At 52.4% G+C, this 23681-nt stretch overlaps 10 protein-coding genes and 1 non-coding gene across 11 annotated transcripts; 4 read left to right on the forward strand and 7 right to left on the reverse strand.

The window, feature by feature from the left end:
• Positions 1-127: 127 nt before the first annotated feature.
• BO97DRAFT_477801 (intradiol ring-cleavage dioxygenase) lies at positions 128-1425 on the reverse strand (the record flags this gene model as incomplete). The annotated part of the gene is made up of 3 exons (XM_025700584.1): positions 128-752; positions 801-1122; positions 1182-1425. 3 exons carry the CDS (start codon positions 1423-1425, stop codon positions 128-130), a joined length of 1191 nt encoding a protein of 396 aa, XP_025551566.1.
• A 2779-nt stretch (positions 1426-4204) lies between these two features.
• BO97DRAFT_451628 (class I SAM-dependent methyltransferase) lies at positions 4205-5233 on the forward strand. Its single transcript, XM_025699001.1, has one exon. The coding sequence runs from the start codon at positions 4217-4219 to the stop codon at positions 5081-5083; it is 867 nt and encodes a 288-aa protein (XP_025551567.1). The 5' UTR covers positions 4205-4216; the 3' UTR covers positions 5084-5233.
• A 1631-nt stretch (positions 5234-6864) lies between these two features.
• BO97DRAFT_368422 (putative MFS sugar transporter) lies at positions 6865-8772 on the forward strand (the record flags this gene model as incomplete). The annotated part of the gene is made up of 4 exons (XM_025692699.1): positions 6865-7246; positions 7302-7378; positions 7433-8420; positions 8557-8772. 4 exons carry the CDS (start codon positions 6865-6867, stop codon positions 8727-8729), a joined length of 1620 nt encoding a protein of 539 aa, XP_025551568.1. The 3' UTR covers positions 8730-8772.
• A 161-nt stretch (positions 8773-8933) lies between these two features.
• BO97DRAFT_t150 lies at positions 8934-9006 on the reverse strand. The gene has a single exon. It is a non-coding gene; the product is annotated as a tRNA-Thr (tRNA).
• Positions 9007-9396: 390 nt separating this feature from the next.
• On the reverse strand, positions 9397-10404 carry BO97DRAFT_477803 (uncharacterized protein; the record flags this gene model as incomplete). Its single annotated transcript, XM_025700585.1, has 3 exons — positions 9397-10090; positions 10135-10144; positions 10361-10404. 3 exons carry the CDS (start codon positions 10402-10404, stop codon positions 9440-9442), a joined length of 705 nt encoding a protein of 234 aa, XP_025551569.1. The 3' UTR covers positions 9397-9439.
• A 1715-nt stretch (positions 10405-12119) lies between these two features.
• Positions 12120-12953, reverse strand: BO97DRAFT_305393 (purine and uridine phosphorylase; the record flags this gene model as incomplete). The annotated part of the gene is made up of 1 exon (XM_025691157.1): positions 12120-12953. A coding segment is annotated over one exon (834 nt), but the record flags the coding sequence as incomplete, so codon positions are not given.
• Positions 12954-13638: 685 nt separating this feature from the next.
• On the forward strand, positions 13639-14787 carry BO97DRAFT_443047 (alpha/beta-hydrolase; the record flags this gene model as incomplete). The annotated part of the gene is made up of 2 exons (XM_025698330.1): positions 13639-13866; positions 13934-14787. Exons 1-2 carry the CDS (start codon positions 13665-13667, stop codon positions 14785-14787), a joined length of 1056 nt encoding a protein of 351 aa, XP_025551571.1. The 5' UTR covers positions 13639-13664.
• Positions 14788-14962: 175 nt separating this feature from the next.
• Positions 14963-16665, reverse strand: BO97DRAFT_405391 (TPT-domain-containing protein). Its single transcript, XM_025695173.1, has 8 exons — positions 16444-16665; positions 16322-16391; positions 16270-16273; positions 16075-16192; positions 15915-16014; positions 15715-15865; positions 15404-15660; positions 14963-15349 (listed from the first exon to the last, which is right to left on the reverse strand). The coding sequence occupies exons 1-8, from the start codon at positions 16524-16526 to the stop codon at positions 15125-15127; spliced, it is 1008 nt and encodes a 335-aa protein (XP_025551572.1). The 5' UTR covers positions 16527-16665; the 3' UTR covers positions 14963-15124.
• Positions 16666-17833: 1168 nt separating this feature from the next.
• BO97DRAFT_443049 (uncharacterized protein) lies at positions 17834-18839 on the reverse strand. The gene is made up of 2 exons (XM_025698331.1): positions 18315-18839; positions 17834-18231 (listed from the first exon to the last, which is right to left on the reverse strand). Exons 1-2 carry the CDS (start codon positions 18565-18567, stop codon positions 18203-18205), a joined length of 282 nt encoding a protein of 93 aa, XP_025551573.1. The 5' UTR covers positions 18568-18839; the 3' UTR covers positions 17834-18202.
• A 34-nt stretch (positions 18840-18873) lies between these two features.
• On the forward strand, positions 18874-21507 carry BO97DRAFT_443050 (putative chromatin structure remodeling complex protein RSC3). Its single transcript, XM_025698332.1, has 4 exons — positions 18874-19895; positions 19952-20369; positions 20423-20687; positions 20759-21507. Exons 1-4 carry the CDS (start codon positions 18932-18934, stop codon positions 21140-21142), a joined length of 2031 nt encoding a protein of 676 aa, XP_025551574.1. The 5' UTR covers positions 18874-18931; the 3' UTR covers positions 21143-21507.
• A 237-nt stretch (positions 21508-21744) lies between these two features.
• On the reverse strand, positions 21745-22548 carry BO97DRAFT_424508 (Mpv17/PMP22 family protein; the record flags this gene model as incomplete). Its single annotated transcript, XM_025696987.1, has 5 exons — positions 21745-21812; positions 21899-22204; positions 22273-22378; positions 22432-22486; positions 22538-22548. The coding sequence occupies 5 exons, from the start codon at positions 22546-22548 to the stop codon at positions 21745-21747; spliced, it is 546 nt and encodes a 181-aa protein (XP_025551575.1).
• Positions 22549-23681: the final 1133 nt, after the last annotated feature.

Consider the following 23681-nt stretch of genomic DNA (forward strand, 5'->3'; position numbering starts at 1 on the left):
CAAACTTCACCTTCTGGAATTACAACAAAGATAATATTAACAGGTCTGTTTGCTATCACAATCCGAGGTAGTATACAGTCTCCATATCCAGCATAAAGTTAAGGACTCCCCTAATCTATAGTATCCTTCAGGCACTCTGGGTAGGAGCAGCACCCATGGACCCAGAAGGCATGCCGCTCATGGAGCCGGAGGGCATGGCATCACCAGAGCCAGAGCCACCACCGCCACCGAAGGCAGAGCTGTCGGTGTTCTGGTGGCCACCGGTCTCATCGTAGTAAGCAGCGATGCTGTAGTAGGAGTTGTCCGTGTAATCAGCCGTGGTGTTGATGCCAATCTGGATCCAGGCAAACAAGCCGTCCTCCAGACTGTCACCGAGGTACAAGTACTCGGGGAAAGGGTCATAGGCGGACGAAGCCTGGAGGACACTCCACATATCCTCCGCGTTGGTGGTGACAGCCTGAGTGTTGGTGGTGTACGGGTAGGTGTTCTCGACGGCGGAGCGGAGGACCTCGTTCCAGAACAGCTGGCCGATGTGCGCGACGCTGCCGGTACCGACCTGCAGGGTACCGTTGTTGCGGTTGATGGTAGAGTTGAGGTGGGTGAGGAGATGGGTGTGGGTGGCGCGACCGTCGTAGTGACCGGGGAAGATGGTGTTGAAGGTCACGACGCCCTCCTCGTTGGTCTCCTGGATACCACGGAGGTAGGTCGAGTCCCAGCCGCCGGCGGCGTAGTTGCCGCTGGTGGAGATGCCACTGGTTATGTATTAGCGGGCGACTGGAAATGAAACAGATGAAACGTACCTGTAGACACCAGTAGCGTTGGCGTTCCAGATGTCGACCAATGCGCCCTGAACAGGAAGACAGGTGCTCACATCGATGTACTGAACCTCAAGATAGACATCGATACCGTTACAGTATTTCTCCTCCTTGACGTTCTGGCGAATAACCTCGCCCCAGACGTAGTAGGGACCATCGGTGATGGTAGGAGTCAAGATCGAGCTGGTGTTGGCACCGAAGATGTCGGCATCGGAGTTGGGACCGTAGTCCAGAAGACCAGTCTTGTTGTGGTTGATGGCCTCCCACTTCTCGAGAGCAGCGAGGTCACGACGCCACTTCTGTGGAGCTAAACAATCAAGTATGAGAGTCCGCAAGGTTTCCAAGGCGCACAGATGCTTCACTCACCAGAGGTAATTCCGCGCTTGGAACGCAACTCCTTCGCAGTCTGCGCGCGGCGGGCAATGCTGCGCTGCTGAACCTGCTGGGCGGCCTGGGACGAGGAACAAGCGTTCACACCCTGTTGAGCCCTGGCAGCCAAGGCATCGCGAAGGTGGATTTCGCGCTTGACGGCCTTCATGTCATGCTTCTCGCCGGGGTGGGCAAGGGCCAGAGTGGCCGCGCTGAGGATGAGGAACTTTGAGAAGTGCATAGTAGCGATGTCCGCGGAGAGGAATTTGGAGGAGGTTGTTGGTTGTCTGTTTTCTATATCACGTCCTCATCGAAGCTCTTTATACCTTCGCCATCTTCAGTGTCAACGTTGGTGTAGATGGGTTCCCATATAGCCGCGTCATCTGGACCAGGATTAGCCGTATGGGTCTATCGGAAAAGCTGGGGAGTTTGGCTCTTGGGCTGTATAGCTTGATTGAAAGAGACGTAAGCTCGCTCTCTCGGCGGCTCGCGCAGCCCTAGAACGAGGTCAAATTCTGGCCGGTCAACGCCAGGGTCTTGGCGCCGCGTACCTGGGATCCGCTCCATTTCAGGGAAGCCAACCCAAAACCGAGGGGTGATCGACCATGGCAACGAATCAGGTCACTTTTATTATCGAGACTGGATCTTGGAACCCTATAAACTCAGGGATCGGGCAGACTCCGTTGCGTCTGGGGTTACGGTCATCTTTAAGGCTTGGCTGGTGCTGTTGCCGTGTCGAGTTGCGAGCCAAACAGCACTGGCGTTTCATCTCTAGTATTGCACAAATCACTAATGTGGGATTTTCGTGATCCGCTTCCACTCAATGCATTGCTTCTTTCGAGGTGGAGAGAATTCACCGAGCACGGTAATGCTGATATACAGCATCTGGAGTGTCCGGCACATCCTACTGTATCCTGTCGCTGTGTAGGCCTGCTACGGCAATTGTACGGGAAAACTCAGTCATCACTATATGCTAAGGACGAGCAAAGCACCAACCAATATGAAATCACACGGTCGCATTGTGGACAAGATGCTGTCGTGATGCACGTTGCCAATGCAGAAGTCCTGGGCGGAAATGTGTAGTTCGGAGATGCCTTCTTCTTTTCCCAAACGGGCAATGATTGCTGCTGTCTTGGCTGCAACCACTGCTTATTTAGTTAGCGTCTCTTGTCCTGCCCACTGTATTACGCACGAACCAGTCGTCATCCCCAACAGCCTGCATACTAGCAGTCATCTCCCGTCTACAGGTCGTTTATCTTGGTGTTTCTGGTTGCATCTCGAGATTGGCGGACAATGCCATTATCCCGACGCGCCGGCACTTCTTCCTGCAGCTGTCTCGCTCGATCGGTCACAATCTTCAGCGATCTCGTCGAAGCTTTCCTGCCGGGTGAAATACCATGACTATTGTCCGGTCGCGGGCGGAATGTTCTAGAACAAAGATGTGCAGTTCTAATCTATTGCTCGGGAGTCAAATGAGAAGCCAAGTGACACTCAGTACTCAAGGCGTAGTCACAAGCAGACTTACCAATGCGGCTGCGGCCAAAAGCTTGATGGGTTCTTTGACAGCCTGCTGCGTGTCGAGCTAGCATTCAGCTTCGTAGTAAGTGGTCCGGTCACTGAGACCGTAACCGTGTTGCGTTCACCAACGTGCAGTAAAATTAGTCCCTAGAAAAGCAGCAATAGCGCAGCGTTAAATCAAAGCTAATCCTCCGTCATAAAAGTTGAGCACAATTCAAATTGGCGATAACAAAACAGTTGCGATTGTGTTGTGAACTTCTCATGCTGGTCTTAAAAATGCTGGAGTGGCAGTTCTGAGCCTGAGCTGTTGCTGTATGCACCAGGCATGATCGGATTCCATCCATGTGGTCTTGGTGTTCATTGACTTTATCCCTGCAAGGCACGAGACGCGACGATGGCGGAACAGTCTAGCATTCGTAGTTGAAATGTTTGTGACTATCAGAGGTCTCATTGCGGAGGCGGCGACGAAGCTGAGGATTCCCATCAGCCAGAAAACGCCAGCTTTCCTGCCAATGGTGGTCCGATGTTTATTCTGTCCTGTTTTACCGTGGAAAGTCCGGCTCTGGCACGTGCTTCATGTCAGTCTGGTTCAATGTCTCTCCACCAAGCGGTAGAAGGAACAAGCGCATCCGGTATGTCTTCTGGTCCTCTATATGCCTGAGGTTCTCGAGAATATTTGGGTATGGTGATGTCGCGTTCAGTCGATGTCGAATCGATACATGCATGATTAGAGAGTACACCGAACTAGTCGAGGGACCCTCAAAGGTGTGAGTTTAGCGAAGAAGAATATTATCCCGGCCCTCGCCAGATCTTGGTACGAAACGAGGCACCCTCAGCTCCGATGGAACTGTCGCCAGACCCGCGACGCATTCCACTTTGCAAACGCGATTAAGGAGAGCCACGCGCTGAAAAAGAGACCGAAGACGGGCACATAGCCTCATTGAGTACTTGCAGAACCACAACGCAAGTACTCGTGGGCCTAATCTACCACTTACCGCCGGTCTAAGCCGGACTTGTTGGGCAGCGAAAGAAAAACGTGGTGGCTAGCTGAAGAATGCGACAGCAATGGCCGGGATGTTCGGAGTAGCCTTACATATCTGCAGCTCTCTCGCATGACACTTGCTCTTAGCGATCGATCGAAAAGACCCGCGTCAAGCCGAGCGTAGTGATTGGACATGCGCATAGTTGATAACTGCAAGTCAAGATCCCAAGCGGGGAAATGAAGCGCGAAGCACCTGCGAGGCCTGAGCACAAGCCTAGCCTGGAACACTGACAACACAGCTGTGTGGCTTGCTGAGTTCATTCTTCGAGTCATGCTGCGAGTCAATATGTAGACACAACAACGGATCAACTCTTCAGCTGTATCAAAGCCCAGGAATGTATAGCGCGACGGGTTACCACCCCCTCCTCCTGATCTCCGCTAAGAGGTATAAGACCTAGTAGACGGTCAACCGTCTAAAAACAATGACAGTTTTCGTTCTCATCGTCTCCCTTACCTTTAAATCCCTTCCAGCATGGCCTCCACACCTTCAATGGACTTTCATCTCGCGAACGGCCGAGCCTATTCTCTCGGGCGTACCAACGCTGCCGCCTCTCGTCTGAACTACCAATTCTATCTGTGGAAGGAATCCTTCGGTTTCAACCTTCACCCAACCATAGCTTCATCGCTGAAAACCCCAAGCCCATGTATCGCCGACGTAGCCTCAGGTACTGCCATCTGGCTTCTCGATCTAGTCCCGGAGATACCGACCGCAACCTTCGAGGGTCTTGACATGAGCATGGCTGTCGCTCCACCAATCGAGTGGCTTCCCTCCAACATTAAGCTTCGGCAGTGGAATCTCCACGACCAAGTTCCTGACGATCTTGTGAAGAAGTTCGACGTGATCCATCTGCGGTTGCTGATCCTAGTGGTGGAGAAGAGCGATCCGTCGCCGATCGTCCGCAAGGTGGCACGCATGCTCAAGCCAGGAGGCTGGATCCAATGGGACGACTACAACTATCAAGGGACACACGTGGTCAAGACCAATCCCGCCCTGAAGACACCGGCTCTCGATCGTCTCTGCGCGTTTTTGTTTTCAGGGGGGCGGCAAGACTGGGTGGTGGGGCTTCCCAAGATCTTTGAGAAAGAGGGGTTTGAAGACACCCAGATCTTCCATTATCGGCCACGACGCGAGATGGCGAGAGCTAATGGTGAATTGCACCTTTCGACGATCGAGGAGTTTGCTGCCCGACTGCTCGAGGATGGGAAGGTAGAAGAGGGCAACGAATTGCTTCGGTTGGTTCAACAGGGGCTTCTCGAGGCTGCGGCGGGGGCTGCAATGTCAACTCCTCGAGCTGTTAGCATTGGACGGAAGAAGACGTCAAGTGCAGTGAAGTTGTAGTTTGGTCTTGGGAAGCTCATTTATCTCGCGTTTATTGAAGTGATGGGTAGGCAGGGCAGCATGTGTAGGTCAAAAATGCTCTTGAGCAATATAGTCTATGGTGATTAGATTGACTACCCTTGCATTGAGCCCAAAGATGGAAAATCTGAACAAGACCCGGGAAGTGTAGTATGAACAGAAGAGGTTGGTGTTCATCATCCGAGCAGAAGACTTACCCAGTGGGTGTTGCCGAGGTGCTGCCAGTTTAGGCTTAGTGCGCGTGTCTTTCTACTCTTCGCTTCGCGTTGTCCAACAGCCCGAATGAAGACTTCCTCCTCCCCCTTTCTTCTTTCTCCCTTGCTTCGCAAGGAGGGCTAGACTCCATCTTACTTTGCTCATCTCTTGAGTTTTGCCTTTCATACTCGAGGCTTGTCTTTTGTTACACTGTTCTTGAAAGACTCCATCTCCGGCTGACTGCGTTCACGCTAGGCTGATGAGGAATCCAGCGGAGATGCTCGATGAAGCCCATGGATGCGCCTTCGAAGTCTGGGATCGGCTTGAATCTGTACGGAGGCTGTCTTATGCCAGTTAGGCTTTATCAATCTATGATGTTAGAACTGAGCTAAGTGCGACCCAGACTCTTACCTCTTCCTCGTGGGATTGACACTCGAAACCCCACAATCATCAGTCCTTCGTCATTCCCTGGCACAAAGTCTAGAGCGTTCCTTCAAATCCGCCTGTCGAATTCTGGCCGAGTCCGGCGAGCAATCGAACAATGCTGGATTTGTTTGGGTAGAGAACGCCACATTGGACTGATCTGCCGCCACCTACGCCCATATTGACTGTCCAATGCGACCTCAACTACCAATAATTTGATTCCTTGCTGTGCGACCGCTGGCTGGGCTTTCCCCCGAGATTGCCAACTGTATGAAGCACAATAGCCAAATGTTAGGGAGGTACAATGAGCCTAGGGCACACGGCTGAGAAGGGAGCAAACCTTATTGGCAAGATACTGCCATCTCTCGGGCCGCGAAGATCTCTTCAATAAGCACGGGTGCACCTTAATCGAGCCACAGTCTCGTCCACTGCAACTAGCACACCTTGTAGCCTTCCAGATCCCCGTGGGGTTTCTTTCTGGGGTAGAGCCCGACAGAGTGACGGCTCACGAAGTTGCATTCGCATCTTCCATGATTTGACTTCACCCATGGTCGATCTGTCGCTTCTCCACCTTTCATGCTGTAAACAGAGCAGATTGCCAACCAGCGACCGGTTTTTGCAGCCATCATCCATGGATGTCCAGTATCACAAATCTTCCCTAAACCTACCCTTGTGGATACTCTCAGTGTTATTATAGGTTATCTGCTAATGACGGCATGGGATGATTGCGATTGTTGTAGCCGGTCCAACCGTCGACACGGCTGGCCGGCTGTTCAGTAGCAGAGCCGTAGACGCAGCACTATGCTCACTGAGGCCGTCGGCCTATCTCGGTCGGAGAGTTTCCAGTCCTATCATGCAATGCTCGCTGGAAATCAAATAAAAGGCTGTTTGTCCCCCGCGTCTCAAATGTCTTGATCCTCCTTCCGTGAGCAGGCCGGACTCTTATCACCCAAACAATTACAGCTGGAGTGTGTTCTAGTTGGACCGGAGCCTCGATTGCATTGAGCCTCCAAGCTCTTATTTTCCTGGTCGCTCGTACCCTCCGGTCGCCCAATCACTTAAGTCGAGTCACCTATTTTGATTCTTCCGCTTATACGCTTTCCTCCAAGGTATCAGGATAAAGCCGTGACAGAGCGTCTTCCGCAATGGATCAGGAAGAGATTACAGAGAAGAGAGTTTCAAAGGATGGAAGCCCAACTGCTAGCGTCGAGCATGCAGAGAAGCCCAGCAGCTCACATGCGATCTATGATGTTGAAGGCCGTACAACAGGCCCGAGTCACCTCAGCGCGGTCTTTGAGAATCCGCTGGCAGGCATCCCACGAGAGAAGTTGTTCGATGATGTCGAGAGATTCTGTCGGAAATATGGCCTCGAAGAGCATTTAGAGGACTTTCGAAAGGGGGCGCTCATCTCGCAGAATCCAGCAGGGGCACTCGACCTCCCGGAGCTGAGCGAAGAAGATAAAGACATTCTTCGACGAGAACAGACCCACAAATGGTCGCAGCCATGGCAGCTCTACTTCCTTGCCTGTAAGCTCTATCTTCTCACTCTTCTAAATTTCTGTGAGCTAATCTTGTCGGCTAGCTATGTGTTCCCTTGCTGCCGCTGTTCAAGGCATGGATGAGACTGTCAACAATGGTGCGCAGACGATCTACTTGAAGGTATAGCGATTAACTGGTCTACACCGTCGGGCATGGTCACTGACAGCTTTGCAGCAACTTGGGATTGACTCGCCTCGCTTTTCGGACAAAATGCAAGACTATCTTACCGGTCTTGTCGTTGGTGCACCCTATCTGGCCTGTGCAACAATTGGGTGCTGGCTGACGGAGCCCATGAACCGATACCTAGCCCGTCGAGGAACGATCTTCTGGTCCTGTTTCATTGCTGCTGTCGCTTCCATCTGGGAAGGCGTGGCGAATTCCTGGGTCAATCTGTTCCTCGCGCGGTTCGTTCTTGGTCTGGGCATTGGTTCCAAATCCTCCACGGTACCTGTCTACGCTGCTGAATGCTCTCCTGCACCCATTCGAGGCGCACTAGTCATGATGTGGCAGATGTGGACCGCGTTCGGCATTATGCTGGGCAATATCATGGGAGTGGCCTTCATGGGTCTGTCCGATGATCTCTCCTGGCGTCTTATGCTCGGCTCCACCGTCGTCCTTCCCATCGTCGTCTGCGCCCAGGTCTACTTTTGCCCCGAATCGCCTCGTTGGCTCATTCAACACGGTCGCATCGACAAAGCTTTCAGCGCCTTTCGCACTCTCCGGCCCACCGATCTTCAAGCCGCCCGAGATCTCTACTATGCTTACGTTCAAGTCGAAATTGAACGTCAAGTCAATACAGGCAGGAACTTCTTCAGCATGCTCCTCGAACTCTTCACCGTGCCCCGCAATCGTCGCGCCACTCTAGCCAGCTGGATCGTCATGTTCATGCAACAGTTCTGCGGCGTCAATGTGATAGCATATTTTTCCAGCACCATTTTCATCGAGGCCGGGTATAGCATCCAAGAAGCCCTGCTCGCCTCCATGGGCACCGGCATCTTGAATTGGGTCTTCGCCCTCCCGGCCTTCTTCACGATTGACACCTGGGGACGACGGAATCTCCTGCTGTTGAGTGCATTTAAACCACAGGGTGCATTTGGCTGGTACGCAGCGTGGTGTGTCATCGGCTGGGTGTTGGTGCTTTTGTTCGTCCCGGAGACTAAGGGTGAGTTTTTCTGATTTTTGCTGCCATTGACTCAAGCGTACCTCCCAGCTCCAGCCCTTATATTCCAAGTTCCTCCCTCCCAGAAATAGCCACATCAGCTAGCCTAGGTGATGATTGTACTAACCGAATATCACAGAACTAACCCTCGAAGAACTCGACCAAGTCTTCTCGGTCTCAACCCGCAAACACGCCCGCTACCAGCTCAAGAACGCCTGGTGGCACTTCCGAGTCTGGGTCCTCCGGCAGAAACTCGAACCCCTGCCTGAATTCTACAAGGGCGCGGAGAGATTGGCGGAGGTGGTTCACTAGTGGTAGCTGTAGGATGTCCTGTGGTCGGAGCATGTGAAATCCGTTTCAGGTTATGATATTCAGATATTTATCTAGGAATACGCAATACAGCCGGCTTATTCCGTTCCGTGATACAAGAATAGATGATAGTCAACAAAAAGAGGAGGGAGACGATGGTGTGATGATTGATGACCGACGAGCGGGAAAAGCAAAAAAGGAATCACGTGCTCACACTCGGACTCGAACCGAGGATCTCAGCATTACTAGTGCTGCGCTTTACCATCTAAGCCATGCGAGCTGTTGATGCGGAATCTTCTCTAAAGGTGCTTTATAATGGTAGTTCGGGAAGCCTTCCAAGAAGGATAATTTCCTGTCCCACCCGCACGTAAAACTCTCGGTCGCTGTGCTATTCTGGATGCATATTTTTGTCGCGTTAGATGAGATGATTTTGATGAAATTTTGACAGATCTTTTAGTATATCTGCCATTGATTCCAATCAATTACAATAATCATATTCAAGATATCAAATCATATTTGTGACGTTGAGGAAAGTGCATGTTCGAGTCTCAACCGGAAAGAAATGGCAAGTATATATCCGTTGATGCCCCAAGCACACTGATAACCAGACCCATCGATGGCACTCATAGGCCACTCTTATTTCCTTTCCAACGGAAAATGACAATAATTAGGCCCTACATTCCGAAAAGCCCGCCCCCGTTCTATCCTCTCCCTCAGCGCTCACCGGGAACGGCATCTCCACCTTGGTCTCCTCTGGGTCCGACAAGTATACACCAGCACCGGACAACGAGAACCCTCGTTCTGGACAACATTAATGGCAGCGACAAGCGCCTCTTCAGAGATGACACCCGTGACTGGATCGCGCATGCTTTCCTCCAGGTCGATGGCTCCCTGCGCCATGGCGATAAACGTGCTCGTGTGGTGAGGTCCCTCCCAGCGTGGCCACCGGCGCGCAGTCTTGTTGGAAGATGGCGACATTTCAAGACAGCCCAGGTGAGCGGGAAGATGACGACCAGGTCCATGACGACTGTTGGGAGATTCCTAGGTTCGAAGTCGGCTTCGAGGATGTTGATCGTGTCTTCGCAGAGGTCGATGGCCTCCGCGAGTGCTGGGCTTAATGCATCGTAGATGTCCTCCGACATCCGCAGGTCGCGGTAGATGTGCGACTCGAGGGCCCTGTGCTGCATGCGGATGAGGTTCATGCAGCGCGCTTCCTTGGAGGTGGGGGCCGGGTACCGGGTGACCAGCTCGTGGAAAGCGGCGATGTGGTCCTTGAGTTGAATTTGGACCTTGCGCTGTGCGAAAAGGATGGGGAATTGGTTGACTGTGGGGTCACGGAGGTCCATATGAGGGAGATCGATTATCTGATTGTGTAAAGCAGAATGTCGCAACGAAGCAAGTTCATCACCGTCTCAGCGCTGTTAGATAATTCAGCAGACCGGTACCCGAAAATTGGAAGCATCTTTCTGTACCGGTGCAATCCGATGGATCATTGAAGGGTTTCGCTCCATATCGGCCTTTTGTTCCTCAATGAAATGCCTTAATTCACTGAGATAGATATTGAGTCCGTTTGTTTCTGTAGACTATGTAGGTGTTATAAGGTATTCTTAGAAGGAGAGGCGGGACCAACGTACCGAAATGGAGGAAACCAGGCAAGCCAAATCTTCCAAAGCTTCATCGATTGTCCCAATCTCGGCCAATGCCTCGAGCCAGCGGAGAACGTGCCTCTCAAGAAAGAGAGAAATGGTGTCACGATGCTGGATTTCTGCCTTGCTTCCTTCGAGATGTTTCACCCAATGACGACAAGCGTAGCGAGCTTCGGGTGACCAAGGTTGAAAAGTGCAAGCATTTTCTGTTATAACGATGGGTTTGCCATGGTTAGCCTTAGAGGCCTCTCCCTCCTCCTCGATCCGGTCAAAAGTTCTCGACAACAAACGTAAGCAGCCATATAAAGCGTCATGGTGAGCCTGTCGCGGATCCACGATGAATCTTTCATCGACGCATCTTGTCGAGTCTGTCAGAAAGTGCTTGAAGGACGGATGATGAAGACGTATTAGATTCTTGTCATGTTTGCTTTCTGGGATATCCATAATAGGTTGAAGGTGTTTGAGGATCTCATGAACGTCTATACCCTCCACCTCAGACCCATGTCCGTCTATGCTGAAGAGTTCGTGAAGTGAAGCAGGACAAGTCTCCTCAAAAAGCACGATAGTGATGCCCAGATAGTGCCGCAGCAAGCCACAGCATATGTGGCTTTCCTCGCTGCTGAGACTCGGTGACACGGCATTTCTTAAGACGTCGAGGTATATCTCGTTAAGTTGCGCGTCAAGGGCAGGAATTGTAGCTTCGTTCTGCAACAGCTGAGATAGCCTACGGTCACAGAATCCAGGAACTTCTCGAATGTATCTAGAAGCCGCTGACGCCCATAGAAAGAGACCACTGGCTTTTTCAGTCAGCCATTGAAGCCTGTCCTCCTTGTCCCAGTGTGCTCTCAGCTGTTTTAAATCTTGTTGGAGAAAGAGAAGGATGTCCTGATCAACGACTTCTTTCGGAACTGTCTGCAGCTCGAAAGCACGAAATTGATCGCGATGTTCGCTTTGCCTATGGTAGGAGATGGTGGGGGTCAATCTACTACATATGAAGGCTCGGATATTGACCGAACTCATCTTCCTGAGCAATCGAAGGACAATCTTAACCATCGATGTTTCGCACTGATCAAGCGCATCGACAACAAGAGTAATTGGTTGGGGTATATCGAGCTTATCGACTTCCGACATTGTGTTCACAATCAATCTTTGGCATTGACTATCGAGAGCCTTGTTGCAGATATCGGGATCTTCCTCCAACACCTCAGATAGGAGGGATTTGAAAACAGGCGACATACTGGCAAGTTGATAAGCAATGGTCGTGATAAATTTGCGTGCCGTGCGCTTTCCGCCACCTGAAAGTCCATCAAAGAAGAATGTTGCTCCAAGGCGACCTCGAGCATTCATTGCACAAGCAAACGTGCGAGCTATTGTCGATTTGCCTGCTCCCGCCCACCCAGTCAACCAGTATATCGCCTCACCTTTGTCATTATCAGCCCATATGTAGATCTCCTCGAGTAAAGCCGTTCGAGTTTTTGCAAGACATACGGGCTCGTGTTGTCTACCGTAATAATTGAATACAGCGTCGGCAGCATATGGAAGCTTATCGAAGGGTGTTCGGACGATACTACTTCTCGTTAGTCCTGTGGAGGAAAAGGAGGTCATGAACTCACTGCCGAAGACTGACTGTGCCGTTATCTTCAACGCGCGCTGCTTGCATGTTTATCATGCCACCGCCATGCTTGAGCTCGTTGAGCTGTAAGAGGGTGAGCTCCTGTGAGGTTTGTGGGGTCGGTTTCTCCCATAGCTCCATAATTGCTTGCGCGCAAGCGGTGGCTGTTATCGCGGCATAGGTTTCCCGATGCTCAGTCCGAGGACTGTCGACATAGTGGCAGACGCCCTTGATGGGTATGCAGGGAACATACTCCCAAACTGCTGAGGCCTCGACATCGAAGCCTTTAATGTCTGCCACATTGTGTAGCCGGTTGCGGTCATTCGCATGCTGTATTCTGACATCTCCGGAGGCGATTGTCCCAAAGTGAATTATTGGATGCCTCCTCAGTTGATTTTCGAATTGTTCTTGAGACATGATATCTTGTAGCTTGCATCTCAGCTGCTCGCAATGCGTGGAGGCAGGATGACTGTCGCATTCTGAAGCAAACGGGCAGTCTTCGACATCGTAGTTCTGGGGCCCATAGTCTGACGTGGGAAAGGGACCCTCATGTAAATCTGGGTACCTTGCTTTCCACCGACCAGCTCTCGGAAGTAGTGTTTTGAGGTGACAGTCGATGCTGCTCTCTATCAGATCATCCATGGATTCGAGCTTTGCAACGAATGACCTTATCCGATGCCCCTGTCTTCCAGGATTATCCTCCACACCGGTTTTTCCTGAGAACCCATCAGGGTACACTCTACCGAAGTCATGCTGCACGGCTGATTTACCGATGATGATGTCTCCGAACAACATATCAGTGCCGCCAGGATCCGTAGGTACCCCGCCACAAAGTCCGACCAAGAAAACAACCTTAAGCCCTGGAAAATTCGAAGACAAGCGGGACGCTACGGTAGCGGCAGTCACTTGATCAACGGGGCAAATGCTGGTCATGACTATCCTATGATGACCGATTCGCCCGGTAGTGTATAAATCCGAGGGATGAACTGGAACTTTCAGATCGTCTGAGGCTAATAGAGCATAAAGCAGGGGGGTCCCCTCAAATTGTTCCTGGAGTAATTGGGAGACGAGGGTTGAGGAGGTAATGATCCCTATCTCGATGTCCGCGTGAGCATTCGAACATTGATTCGGCATATTTCTTGGTCACGATTGACCTGAATTATCAGATTGTGTGGACTTTGTCTTTATGGAATAGGTGTACCCAGGCCAGCAAATAGCTATATATAAGTCGTCAGGAGGAAATTTGTTGCATCAGGAAAACACACAGGATTCCGAGGCCGTGTCCTGTGTAGCACACATCCTGGGCGCTTGTTCGGGACGTCTGACTGGACTGCTGGGGGAGGGCGCAACCGCCCACGTCCGAGAATATGACATGTCATTCTGGTAGTCTGATTGAAAGAGTGTCGATGCAGGCACCGTAATCCGTACTTTTGTAGCCACTGAATGTAGGGAATTTGTGGAGCCGACTTGAAGAGGAACCGGTCAAAAGTTAGGTTCCTTCCAGGCTCGGAGGCTCGGAGGAAGCGGCGGCAATGAATTCATCCCGGTGGGACATTCGTTACCCCACAAGGCTTCTAGACCATTACCTCATCCCCGTCTATAATTATCGCTGCCTGCCTCTTCTCTCGACATAAAAACAACATACACCATACTACACAAAACAGCTCAATTGCACCTACAATGCCTCCCCCACCGCGTCCCCAGACCCCCGAAGGCGGCAAGACCCTCGTCTACTCGACCGTCGACGGCCACGACATAAAACTCGACTATTATCTCCCGCGCGGTACCACCAGCGGCAAGCTCCCAGCCATAATCTACTACCACGGCGGCGGCATGACAGCAGGGTCACGTCGAGGAGGACACTTTCCCACCTGGCTCTACGGTACAGTACACCCTCACCCTCCAGCTCACCCCCATTCAACCCACCAACTAAAACAACCTCACAACAGACCACTGCCAAAAACGCAACTACATCCTAATAGCGGCCGACTACCGCCTCTGCCACCCCAGCACAGCCCTCGACCAAATCGCCGACGCCAAAGCGCTCCTCACCTTTCTAACCAGCCCAACCTTCCAATCCGCCCTCTCCTCCTCCTCCTCCTCCTCCTCCTCCTCAAACCCCAAAACCGAACCCCTAAGTCTCGACCCCACCCGCATAGCGGTAACAGGCTTCTCCGCCGGCGCCTACTCCGCGCGCGCCGCCTGCGTGTACGGCACCCCCAAGCCCGCCGTGCTAATGACGGCCTACGGTACGGGAGGCAACCTCCTCCTAGACCACTGGACACAGCCACGGCCCCCGACCTCGATCGCGAAGCTGGTCAACCTGGACGACGTGCCGCGGCTGCTAGCCGACAAGCGCGTGGTGAGCGACGACGCGGACGCCGGCTCGAACCGGTTCGCGTTGACGGTGCGCTGGGAGATGGACGGGACGTTTCTGGATGGGTGTTTCGGGTGGCCAGGGCTTGGGGCGGCGCTGAATAAGGTTGAGTATGCGGAGCGGGCGGCGGCGGTGCCGGCGGAGTTGAGGGCGGGGTTCTTGCAGGAGTTTGTGGGGGAGGGGTATCCTCCTGCTGTGTTTGTGCATGGGACTGCTGATGAGGTGGTGCCGGATCTGGAGAGTCGGTTTCAGCATGAGCAGCTGGGGAGGTTGGGGGTTCGGACGCGGTTGTTGCTTGTTGAGGGCGCGGGGCATGGGCTCGTGGATCCGGAGTCTGGGTGGCCGCCGAGGTTGGCGGAGGGGGCCATGGAGGCGTATGAGGAGGCGTGTACGTTTATTGATGCGGCGTTGAAGGGGGGGTTGTGAGTTGTGTTCGGTAGAGGATTTGTGTATAGAGGGCAGCATAGATTGCATTGTATTGGAATAGATTGTTGGTTTGGTTAGCTCTTGTGGTCTTAAGGGGCGTGTTCAGGGTGGCTGGTTCGTAGATTGGTTGCGGTAAATTCTCATACTAGCTTCATTTCGGCATTATATACACCTTCCCGTCTGCACGTCTATACACGAATTATATCTATATTATGATGAAATCTTGTGGGTCATGGTCCTCCTACCTTCCCCGCATCGTACATGCCCCCGACGGTGCACACCTACGTATTTCAACACTGTTGGCACCGTCGTGACCAGAACTACATTCCCAACTGGCCTATGGGCGGGCGCCTCCGACGACGTTGTAGCGGATCTGGGCCAGCAGCGCGGTAACTCCGTCCTTTCCGAGCTTGTAGTAGATGAGACCACCCAGAGCGATCGCATAGCCAAAGAATTGAAGAGGCGTGACAGGGTCGCGGAAGATGACCATCGATGCGACCACGAGGAGGATATCCTTGAGCACACCGGATAGGGTAAGCACGAGAGCAGAGGTTTTGCCGATCTGTGAGGTACGTTAGTAAGGCTTCTCCTTTGAATGGGAATTGAATTCACCCACCAGGAAGACAACAGCAACGTTGAGTCCGAAAGCAACAGCAGCGTTCAAGACAAGAGTGCCAACTCCAAGGTTGTAGATATCCGACATATGCATGGTTGGTAGTTCCACCACGGCGGTGATGATCGCGTTCATAACGGCGCAAGCGGGCGCAAAATAGTAGAGAGAAACCAAGGGATCCATCTTGAACTCGGAGGAGCTGAGGAGTCGCTGAACCATGACTAGGCGAACGGACTCGAAGATGGTGGCGAAGAATTGGCCTGCGAAAAAATGAGCATGCGATGAGCATTACGAGGAATGAACGAGGCGCTTACAGATAAAACCGATCATGGTGAACTTGATCTCGCCGATCGAAGCGATAATAACACCGACCACAATGAAGGAGATGTTGCCGAGCAAGCTCAGGCGGACGGGCGCAATTCCCATCGCCCAGGTCGCGAGGAGAGTCGCAACGGAGTTGGTGGCCTGAGGCTATTAGCGATTTTGCTTTGTGGAATGGCTTCCATGTAGTTACCTTGAGCATCTGAATGAAGGAAACACTGAGATACAGGTATGCCAAGTTACCGCAGATCAGACTCAGAGAGAAGAAAGCACCGATCGGGACGATAGCGCGCCTGATTGTATCCTTCCATTAGCAACCGAACTACCCAATCCGCAATGCAACGGAAACTGACATGTAGACGCGCGAGGTCATTGGCACGTTATGACGGGAATCGAGCAATGTTGTGAACCGCGCCATCAGGCGGGTCATGATGGTAGCAAAAACCAGATGCCATGTTGTCAAGAACAAAGCTGTAGCAGAAATTCTTAATACGGAGGAGATTGGACGGGGATTTTCGAGCACGAGAAGACGTACGAAAACCTATCAGGAAAGGTCACAATTAGCATGGCCGCCAAACAAAGCACACGTCGCTAGTACTCACTGAATCCAGCAGTGTGAAGAATCCACTTGTTAAAGATGATGACCCCAGAACTGAGCGCAATCCACGTTCTAGCGCTGCATTAGTATTTATCCGAGCTGTAGAGAGCAGAATACGCCGTACGCGATGTAAATGGCCGGGTGCAAAGCAGCTTTCGCAGGCTCCGCGGGGGTGTTGACCGTTGGCAGTGGTGATTTCGAAGACATGATGCGGGGAGGTAGTGCCAGAAGAGTCGTAAATCCGAGAACGGAGGACGATGAGGAGAAGGAGAAGGAGCGCCAATGGCCGATTCAGCAGAAGAGCGTGGTGCTGGATAAGGAGAGAAGAAGAAGAGATCTCGTCAGTAGAGGCCGGAGGGGGAAGAAGAATAATAAAAACGAAGCGTGACTGACGGACCTGAGAAGGAAGAGGAAGAGTGGGGCCGCCGACCGATGATCGGCCAGCCGGTCGGTCCCTGGCAGCTCGACTCAACCAACTGGCTGGCACGACACGCGGCCCTGCGGTTCCAGCCGCGCCCCTCCACGTAATCGCCTCCATCGCATCAGAAACCTGGCCGATGGCGTTCTGCCATTCGCTCTCTCCCCCAGCTTCTTCTTCAATGCGATCAATGATGAATGTACGCGCCAGTGGATCCCTCAAATGAGGGTCCCAAACTCCAGCCATCTCTTCTTCCGTGCGTTTCACCTCACAATCCCCTTCAGGGACTGGGCTAATCTCCGCGGAAGTGACTCTTATCGATAACTAGACAGGCCGCCCTATTGGCAAGGTCTGGCCCTCATGATGGCCCCAAGAGGACCCTTCTACCTGTCACATTACCCTGCATCTCCCGTCGGCCTGAAACCAAAGTCGAACTGAACCACCACACCGGGTGCGACGGTACTCCAACCGGCAGCAGAGGGAAAATCTGCCTGTAACAGCTTTTCCGAGATTCGTCGCAGAATCCCCACACATTACCCTTCATTCGCAAAGATCGATGACAGTCAAGCTTTACTTTATCTGCTGGTGAGCCTTGGCGGATGCTGAAGCCTGTGCGGTTTGGTGTCTCCGTACCACGCCACACGTGATTGTGTCACCAGTACGAAATGGCCATTTTTGAACTCAGCGTCACTTGAAAAAGATCGCTAATTCGCGGACTACGCATCACTGAGTCTACTCTGGAGCGCCTCTCCGTGGAGATGAGCGTGTGTGCTATCTGGCGTTTGACTAGATTAGTATATTTTGCGTGACATTACGCTAATATCAATTAAGCCTTTCTCCCTTGCTGACGTTCCAGGCTGCCACCTAATCGAGCGTTAAGCCACGGAGCTCGTGAGATGGCAGCGGATAGGTCCCATCGAGCAGCCGACTTGGCGGAGTTGTAGGCTCCGACGTTTCAGTCTTGGCTGATGTGCTTGGAAAATATTCGACTTTCAACCGCGCGTCAAAGGATGATTGGATACGTCAATGGCATTCAACTTGTGTGGGAGCAGCCTACGTTCTACCTCAACTTGCTATACATGTCACGTCCGTTGGTGCTGGAACTGCAGTCCGCAAAGCAGCGGCTGTCAAACAGAAGAAAGAATGCAATTGCCAAAGATCTCATCGATTGTCACATGTCTCTTAATTATCAGTGAGAACAGCATTTAAATCACAGAAGAGAGAAGCGATCATGCTCTTATAAATTCAGATCCCCGTGTCAGGTATTAGGTTCCATATTATGCATCATTACTAACATCCCAAGAAAACGCCAAACGACAATCTTTGCCCGTTTCCAATACCAAGGCCGCCGCTTCTACCTCGCCCTATGCCCTTCCCCCAGCAATCCCATATTTTAGAAGTGGTCATCTCTCATGGAAAGCGTTATATCGTGCAGAAAGCGGTGCACACCGGAAAGTGCCAGGTATCATGTACGCGACCCCATGCCTCGCATCACTATCTTGTGGTTAGCAGGTTGATATAATGTGTCGCCTTCAAGAGTGGGCAAGAATCAGGATCAAAAGAAAGTGGCCGCTTACTGTACCGCACGGAATTGTAATCGATCTCGTCTTGATCTTGAGTGTTCCCTTTCTTCGAAGATTGTTCGCCTTTTCGAGGAGCGAGGGTAGTGGCATCGCTGAGCACCGACGCGGAGTCATCATTCGTAGATTTGCTTGAGATTTCCGTGGGCCTCTTGTCGTTTTCTTGTTTCGAATCCTCGGCGTTCTTGGTCTTCTTCGGGGACTTGGACCTGATAGCCCGGTACATGCTGTTCAATGGGGTGAAAGGCATTGTTGCGAGGAGGGAGAGGCAGTTGGAGTTGATTGAATCACGGTGAGAATGGCAGATGAAAGTTGAAGAGTAAGCTTTGTGCTGTCACTGCTGGGTGCTATTTGAACGTCTCCCATCATGCAGTCTTATATACCTGATGGTGATGGAGTTGTATACACTACCGGAGTACTCACGTCTGCACTGGCAGCCTGGCGTCGGGGCTCGGAGTCAACGCACGGGCCATCGGACCAGGCCCGAGCGATCCTGTCATCTTCGCCCAAGCTTATCTTCCCTTCGAGACCCTCTTTCTGACACTTGCTTTCGGACTTCGACTCATACCGACTCATCACTGTGAGTCACTTTCTCAGTCAATTTGTCCCCTGCCATGTCTGCGCCTCGTCGCAACGGCCAGTTGTCGTCATGCGAGCCGTGCCGCAAATCCAAGCTCCGATGCGATCATTCGACTCCGACATGCAAACGCTGCGAGCGCCGTGGGAAATCGGAGCTCTGTGTTTATCACCCTGCCCCACTGACCAAGCCGCGCGAGTCTGGCCAGATCCTCAAGGCAACCAAAAAAATCACGCATAGCCAACCGGTATTATGCGCGAAGACCATTTCCGTCACCAATCTCGGCAGCGCCGCGTCCGTCAGCCTGCTGGGAGCTGCGCAGTTCCCCAGTGTCTCCAAACGTCATCTGTCAGGCAGCGGCTTTCTAGGTCCGACGAGCTACTCGAGCGTGTTTAGCGAAGAGATCGAGCTCGAATTGGGTGGTCGCACTTCGCTTTCCCACACAGATGCACCTCTTGACCCTCAGCGGGTGACTCAAGGGGCTCAGGTGCTCTCACTGCTCGAGCATCTCCCGCTCTATGAGAGGCTGATTGAGAACCGGTTCAGATTCGCTACAGGATGGGTCTTTGGACCCCCGTTGATGCGGGAGCTGAGTGCGCGACTGAAAGCCATCTACCGCAACGCGACAGACGGGTCCGACAACAAATACCTCAGGCTCATGGACATGTCACGTATCTTGTTCAAGAACACAGCGGCTCCGATCCAGACCAAGTCGTCCATGCTTCTGCGCGATTACATCTCTCAATTAACGCTCCGGTGGGATATGGTTGGCCTTCTATTCTCATTTGCGGGCGCCGCAACCTTTCAGGTGCCGCATCAGGAGCTTGACAAGATCCTGAGCGATTATCCCGGAACCACTAAGGAAGGACTGCGACAAATTGCAGTCCAAGCGACCGAGTCATGCCTGCAATTCTGCGACTATCTTGGCATGATCAGCGACCCACAGTCCTGGACTATGGTCCAGCATACGATTGTCCTCTCCAATTTGCACGGGAGTTGTGGTGAGTTCTTGTTGTGCTCGCTGTGACCCCAAGCCCACCTGTTAATGCTATTGCAGATCATCGAACATGGCAGATGCTCGGAGATCTCACGACCCTAGTCTTTGCCCTTGGTCTCCACCAGCCTGCTGCCGACAGTGACATTCCGTTCTTCCTGTCCGAGATGCGCAAGAGAGTCATGGTGGCCGCCTACGCTCTAGACAAGGACATCGCGACCTGCCTAGGGCGACCGCCCCGCATATGTTGGCGCTACTGCAACATCCAATTCCCCCTGGACATTAGCTACGACGAGTTGGTAGCAGAACCGCAGGTCCGAGATGCAGCGATCCAGTGTCTCGATGCCGCAGGCTGGAATGTCGAAGGACGATTGGACAAAGGCGCCCGGGCGAGAGGCTGCCTGATCTCCAGTCTTTTTCGAGAGAGTGTCCTGGAGGTATCATTAAGCCACGAACTTGACGGCCTGGAGGAGAGAGTATTGTAAGAGAACCGCCACTGTACTATCAAACTTCCCACTAACGATATGCAAATAGGGAGGTCTGCCGTAAGTCAGACGAATACCGACTCAGCCTGCCCGAGCACCTGCAATGGACAGACGACAAAGAAGACACCTCGCTGGCATCGCTACACCTCGATTTCTCATACCACCACTTCCTCCTCCTACAGACTCTATTCAAGCGCACAGGCAAAGGACTGGACCTGCTAATCCGCACCTCATCAGACATCATCACACTGCTGCTTAAAATGGTCTCAATGCAATCCCGGCTCGGCCTCGTACCTCCCCACGTCATATTGGACGTAAGTCAAATTATCCCACCCACCCAAACTCATTGACCCCACTAACCCAGATTCCCCCCCAAATATAATAGTTATGCTACATAGGTCTACCAGTCGCAGGCGTCCTCTCCATCGAACTCCTCCGCCGCTCCCAAACCCAACCCCTCAGCATCCTAACCGCTCCCAACCCCACCGCCTCGACCTTCCCCCGCTCCGAAATCATCCAGAAACTCTCCGTATACCTCGCGCAATTCAACACCTTCGTCCCCCAGAACGAAGGGGACTACGAGATCTGCAACCGCGGCCAGAAGGTCATCTCCCAGGCGCTGGACCGCGTCTTGTCGGGTGTTCCGTCCGGCATCTCGGCCTCTGACGCGCTCATGCCGAATGGGATGGCCTTCGGGGATGATATGGAGTTTATGGCGTTCTTGGAGAACTTTGATTGGGAGCAGGAGGTTCGGTTGACTTTTGGGTAGTGGGCTAGCGGCTGGCAGTGTGTGCTGCTTATCGAAGAATCGTCGATGACAATGCTGGCATGGGAGCTTGGTGAGTGATACCTAGCGTGCTATGGCTACCGCAGTATCATGGCTTATATACAAGACAATGCTATACGGATAATGATATCTCAACTGGGATCAATTACCTATACTCTCGTCCAGATACTTTATAGAGGGACGATCCGCTAGTCGGGTCTCAAAACAGATTTCCCGATCGAGCCCCGGCCCCGCAGGCGGATCGGCCCAAAACAGCAAATTCCCGACAATGACCGACTAACCATAAAAGGCAAGTTGCCGCCAAGTCCACACCCACCCCGCGCGGGCCCACGATGACCGAATCTGATCTACACCGGATACGTCATGGGAAGATTTCTCCAAAAATGGATTGAATGCCCGTTGTTCGCTATTGATCCTACTTATTGTAGTAAAGTATGTCATAACACAATATCATTGTCGCTTAACCAGAACCAAGACTTTACCAACTCTATACCCATCTATCAAAAACAGAATATCAAACACTCCGCCAGCACAAGCTATAATACAATTCCCCCTGGTCATCATTATCATGTAACCTCCAGAAATTAAGCTCCCATAGGTTGCTCCTCTCCTCTCGGAGCATTATTGATGAGACTCATAAAGCAGTTCCAGCCTGTAGCGGTAGCAACACCGTTAGCAATCCGCAATGCACCATGCACCTTTTATAGCTAAACCCAGGAGAGAGGGGATAGTACATACCAACGTTAACCACGTTAACCACCAACACGCGGTACTGCAACGGTACCAGGAACAGGTTCACCGCTTGCACCGCGGGCCACACGGTCCAGTTGGCGCGCAGCGCATCCCAGTACGAGCGCTGCAGCTTCTCGGACGGGCTTTTGCCTTCGAGCAGGGACATACTGCTCAGAAATACACCGATCATGGTGGGCGCGAAGAGCAGCTGGTCGGCGCCGACGCGGGCGGCCAGGGTCGTTCCGGCGGAGCGGAGGGCGACGCGCGCTTGCAGGGTCTGGTACCATTTCGTGGCGATGGGGCCGAAAACCGCTGGACCCTGCGGGTTAGTTGTCTTGTCCTGGAAGAGGAGAGTTGAGTCGAGGAAGATAGGTACTCACCTCCTCCGTAGAGGGCCATGCGGCTGCTGCGCATTAGATCATAGTCCGCCAGGCTGCGCTTCTCGACAGCTGTCTGGGCGAGGCCGTCGCCTAGGGCGAAGAGGGCCTAAATGTGGTGTGAGTTATGCATGATACAGAGACTGGGAGATGTTGGCTTACTGCTGTGGTTAGACCCTGTGTCAGGTAGGGACGCTGAATGAGACTCCTTTGGTACCTGGGCGGTGGTTAATTATTGTTGTGGTCGCATAGCATTGGGTGAGCTTACCAGGCGAACATTGTGACTGCTGGCGACTTCTGGTGTCAATTAGACAAGTTGAATACAATTATGATACGGAAAGACGAGTGAAGAGTGTTGCAATTGAGGAGGAATGGTTTTTTCTCCCACGACGAGAATGTGGAATGTTGCTCGGTTTGTGAGTGGCGGATGTTCCGAACAGGAAATCGGCCCGCCGTGACGCAATGGGGTGGAATGCGGGATGAACGCATCTTCCGCGGTACTCATAGAGTCCCCAGTCCCTCATTTCGCGTGCCAAATCTTGATTTGAGTCAAATAAGCTTAATTGCCGAATCTTGGGCGGAAATGGTGGGATTGGTGCTTAATAGTGGTTTTATAGTTCTCTGAGCTGCCGGGTATTTTATGCTCCGTTGCGCGACGTATATATTCTTGGTTCACGGGCTAGACAGGAAAACTTCTTCTCCGGACCGGGAGCAGAAAACGCTCGAGTTGTTTCAACCGGACTTCCCCATGCTGCTGTTGGCTTCCCTAGCCTGGGTTCAGGGCTGTATAGTACCACGCAAGTTGCGTTTCAACATGGATGAGATGTCACAGGGAAGACGGGACCGGAAGCGAGATCATCTTAACTGCAACCCTGAGATTGCGCCTGGTTCAGTTTCCATCCTTGCCATGCATTCGATCCAGTGATCTTGCTAACCACCAGTTTTAGGAGGCTGAGTTACCGGCAAGTCTTACCCCAACTCTCGTTAAAGTCGACAAAATCGGAAAGAGGGGCAATAAGACATGCATCCTGGACCAGCTTGGCAATTAGAGTGACAGCTGTCAAGAACGAATCAAAGTCAAAAGACTCATAAGCATGAACGAGGGACCCAATGCAGAGCCACTCCTCAGAACGCATGGAGCCGAGAAAAATGAAAAGTTCATCAAAATAACCCTGTCACCCAACACTTGCAGAGCAATGAGGTTATTCCCAGAACTTCCGATCCATCGGCACCACACCCCCTGACGGCCCGCAACGGGGTCAATAGTCCGTAATCCGGAACCCTAAAAGGGTTCGATTTTGGCGCCAACACAACAACCGAAATTAGAATCCCCCGTTGGTCCAATGGCAGTACCCCTAATACTTCCTCTTTTAGCTTGTTCTTGACTTGCCCACCCCACAAACACGAACTCT

Source organism: Aspergillus homomorphus, assembly GCF_003184865.1.
Source record: "Aspergillus homomorphus CBS 101889 unplaced genomic scaffold BO97scaffold_17, whole genome shotgun sequence".
NCBI classification, from domain to species: Eukaryota; Fungi; Ascomycota; class Eurotiomycetes; order Eurotiales; family Aspergillaceae; genus Aspergillus; species Aspergillus homomorphus.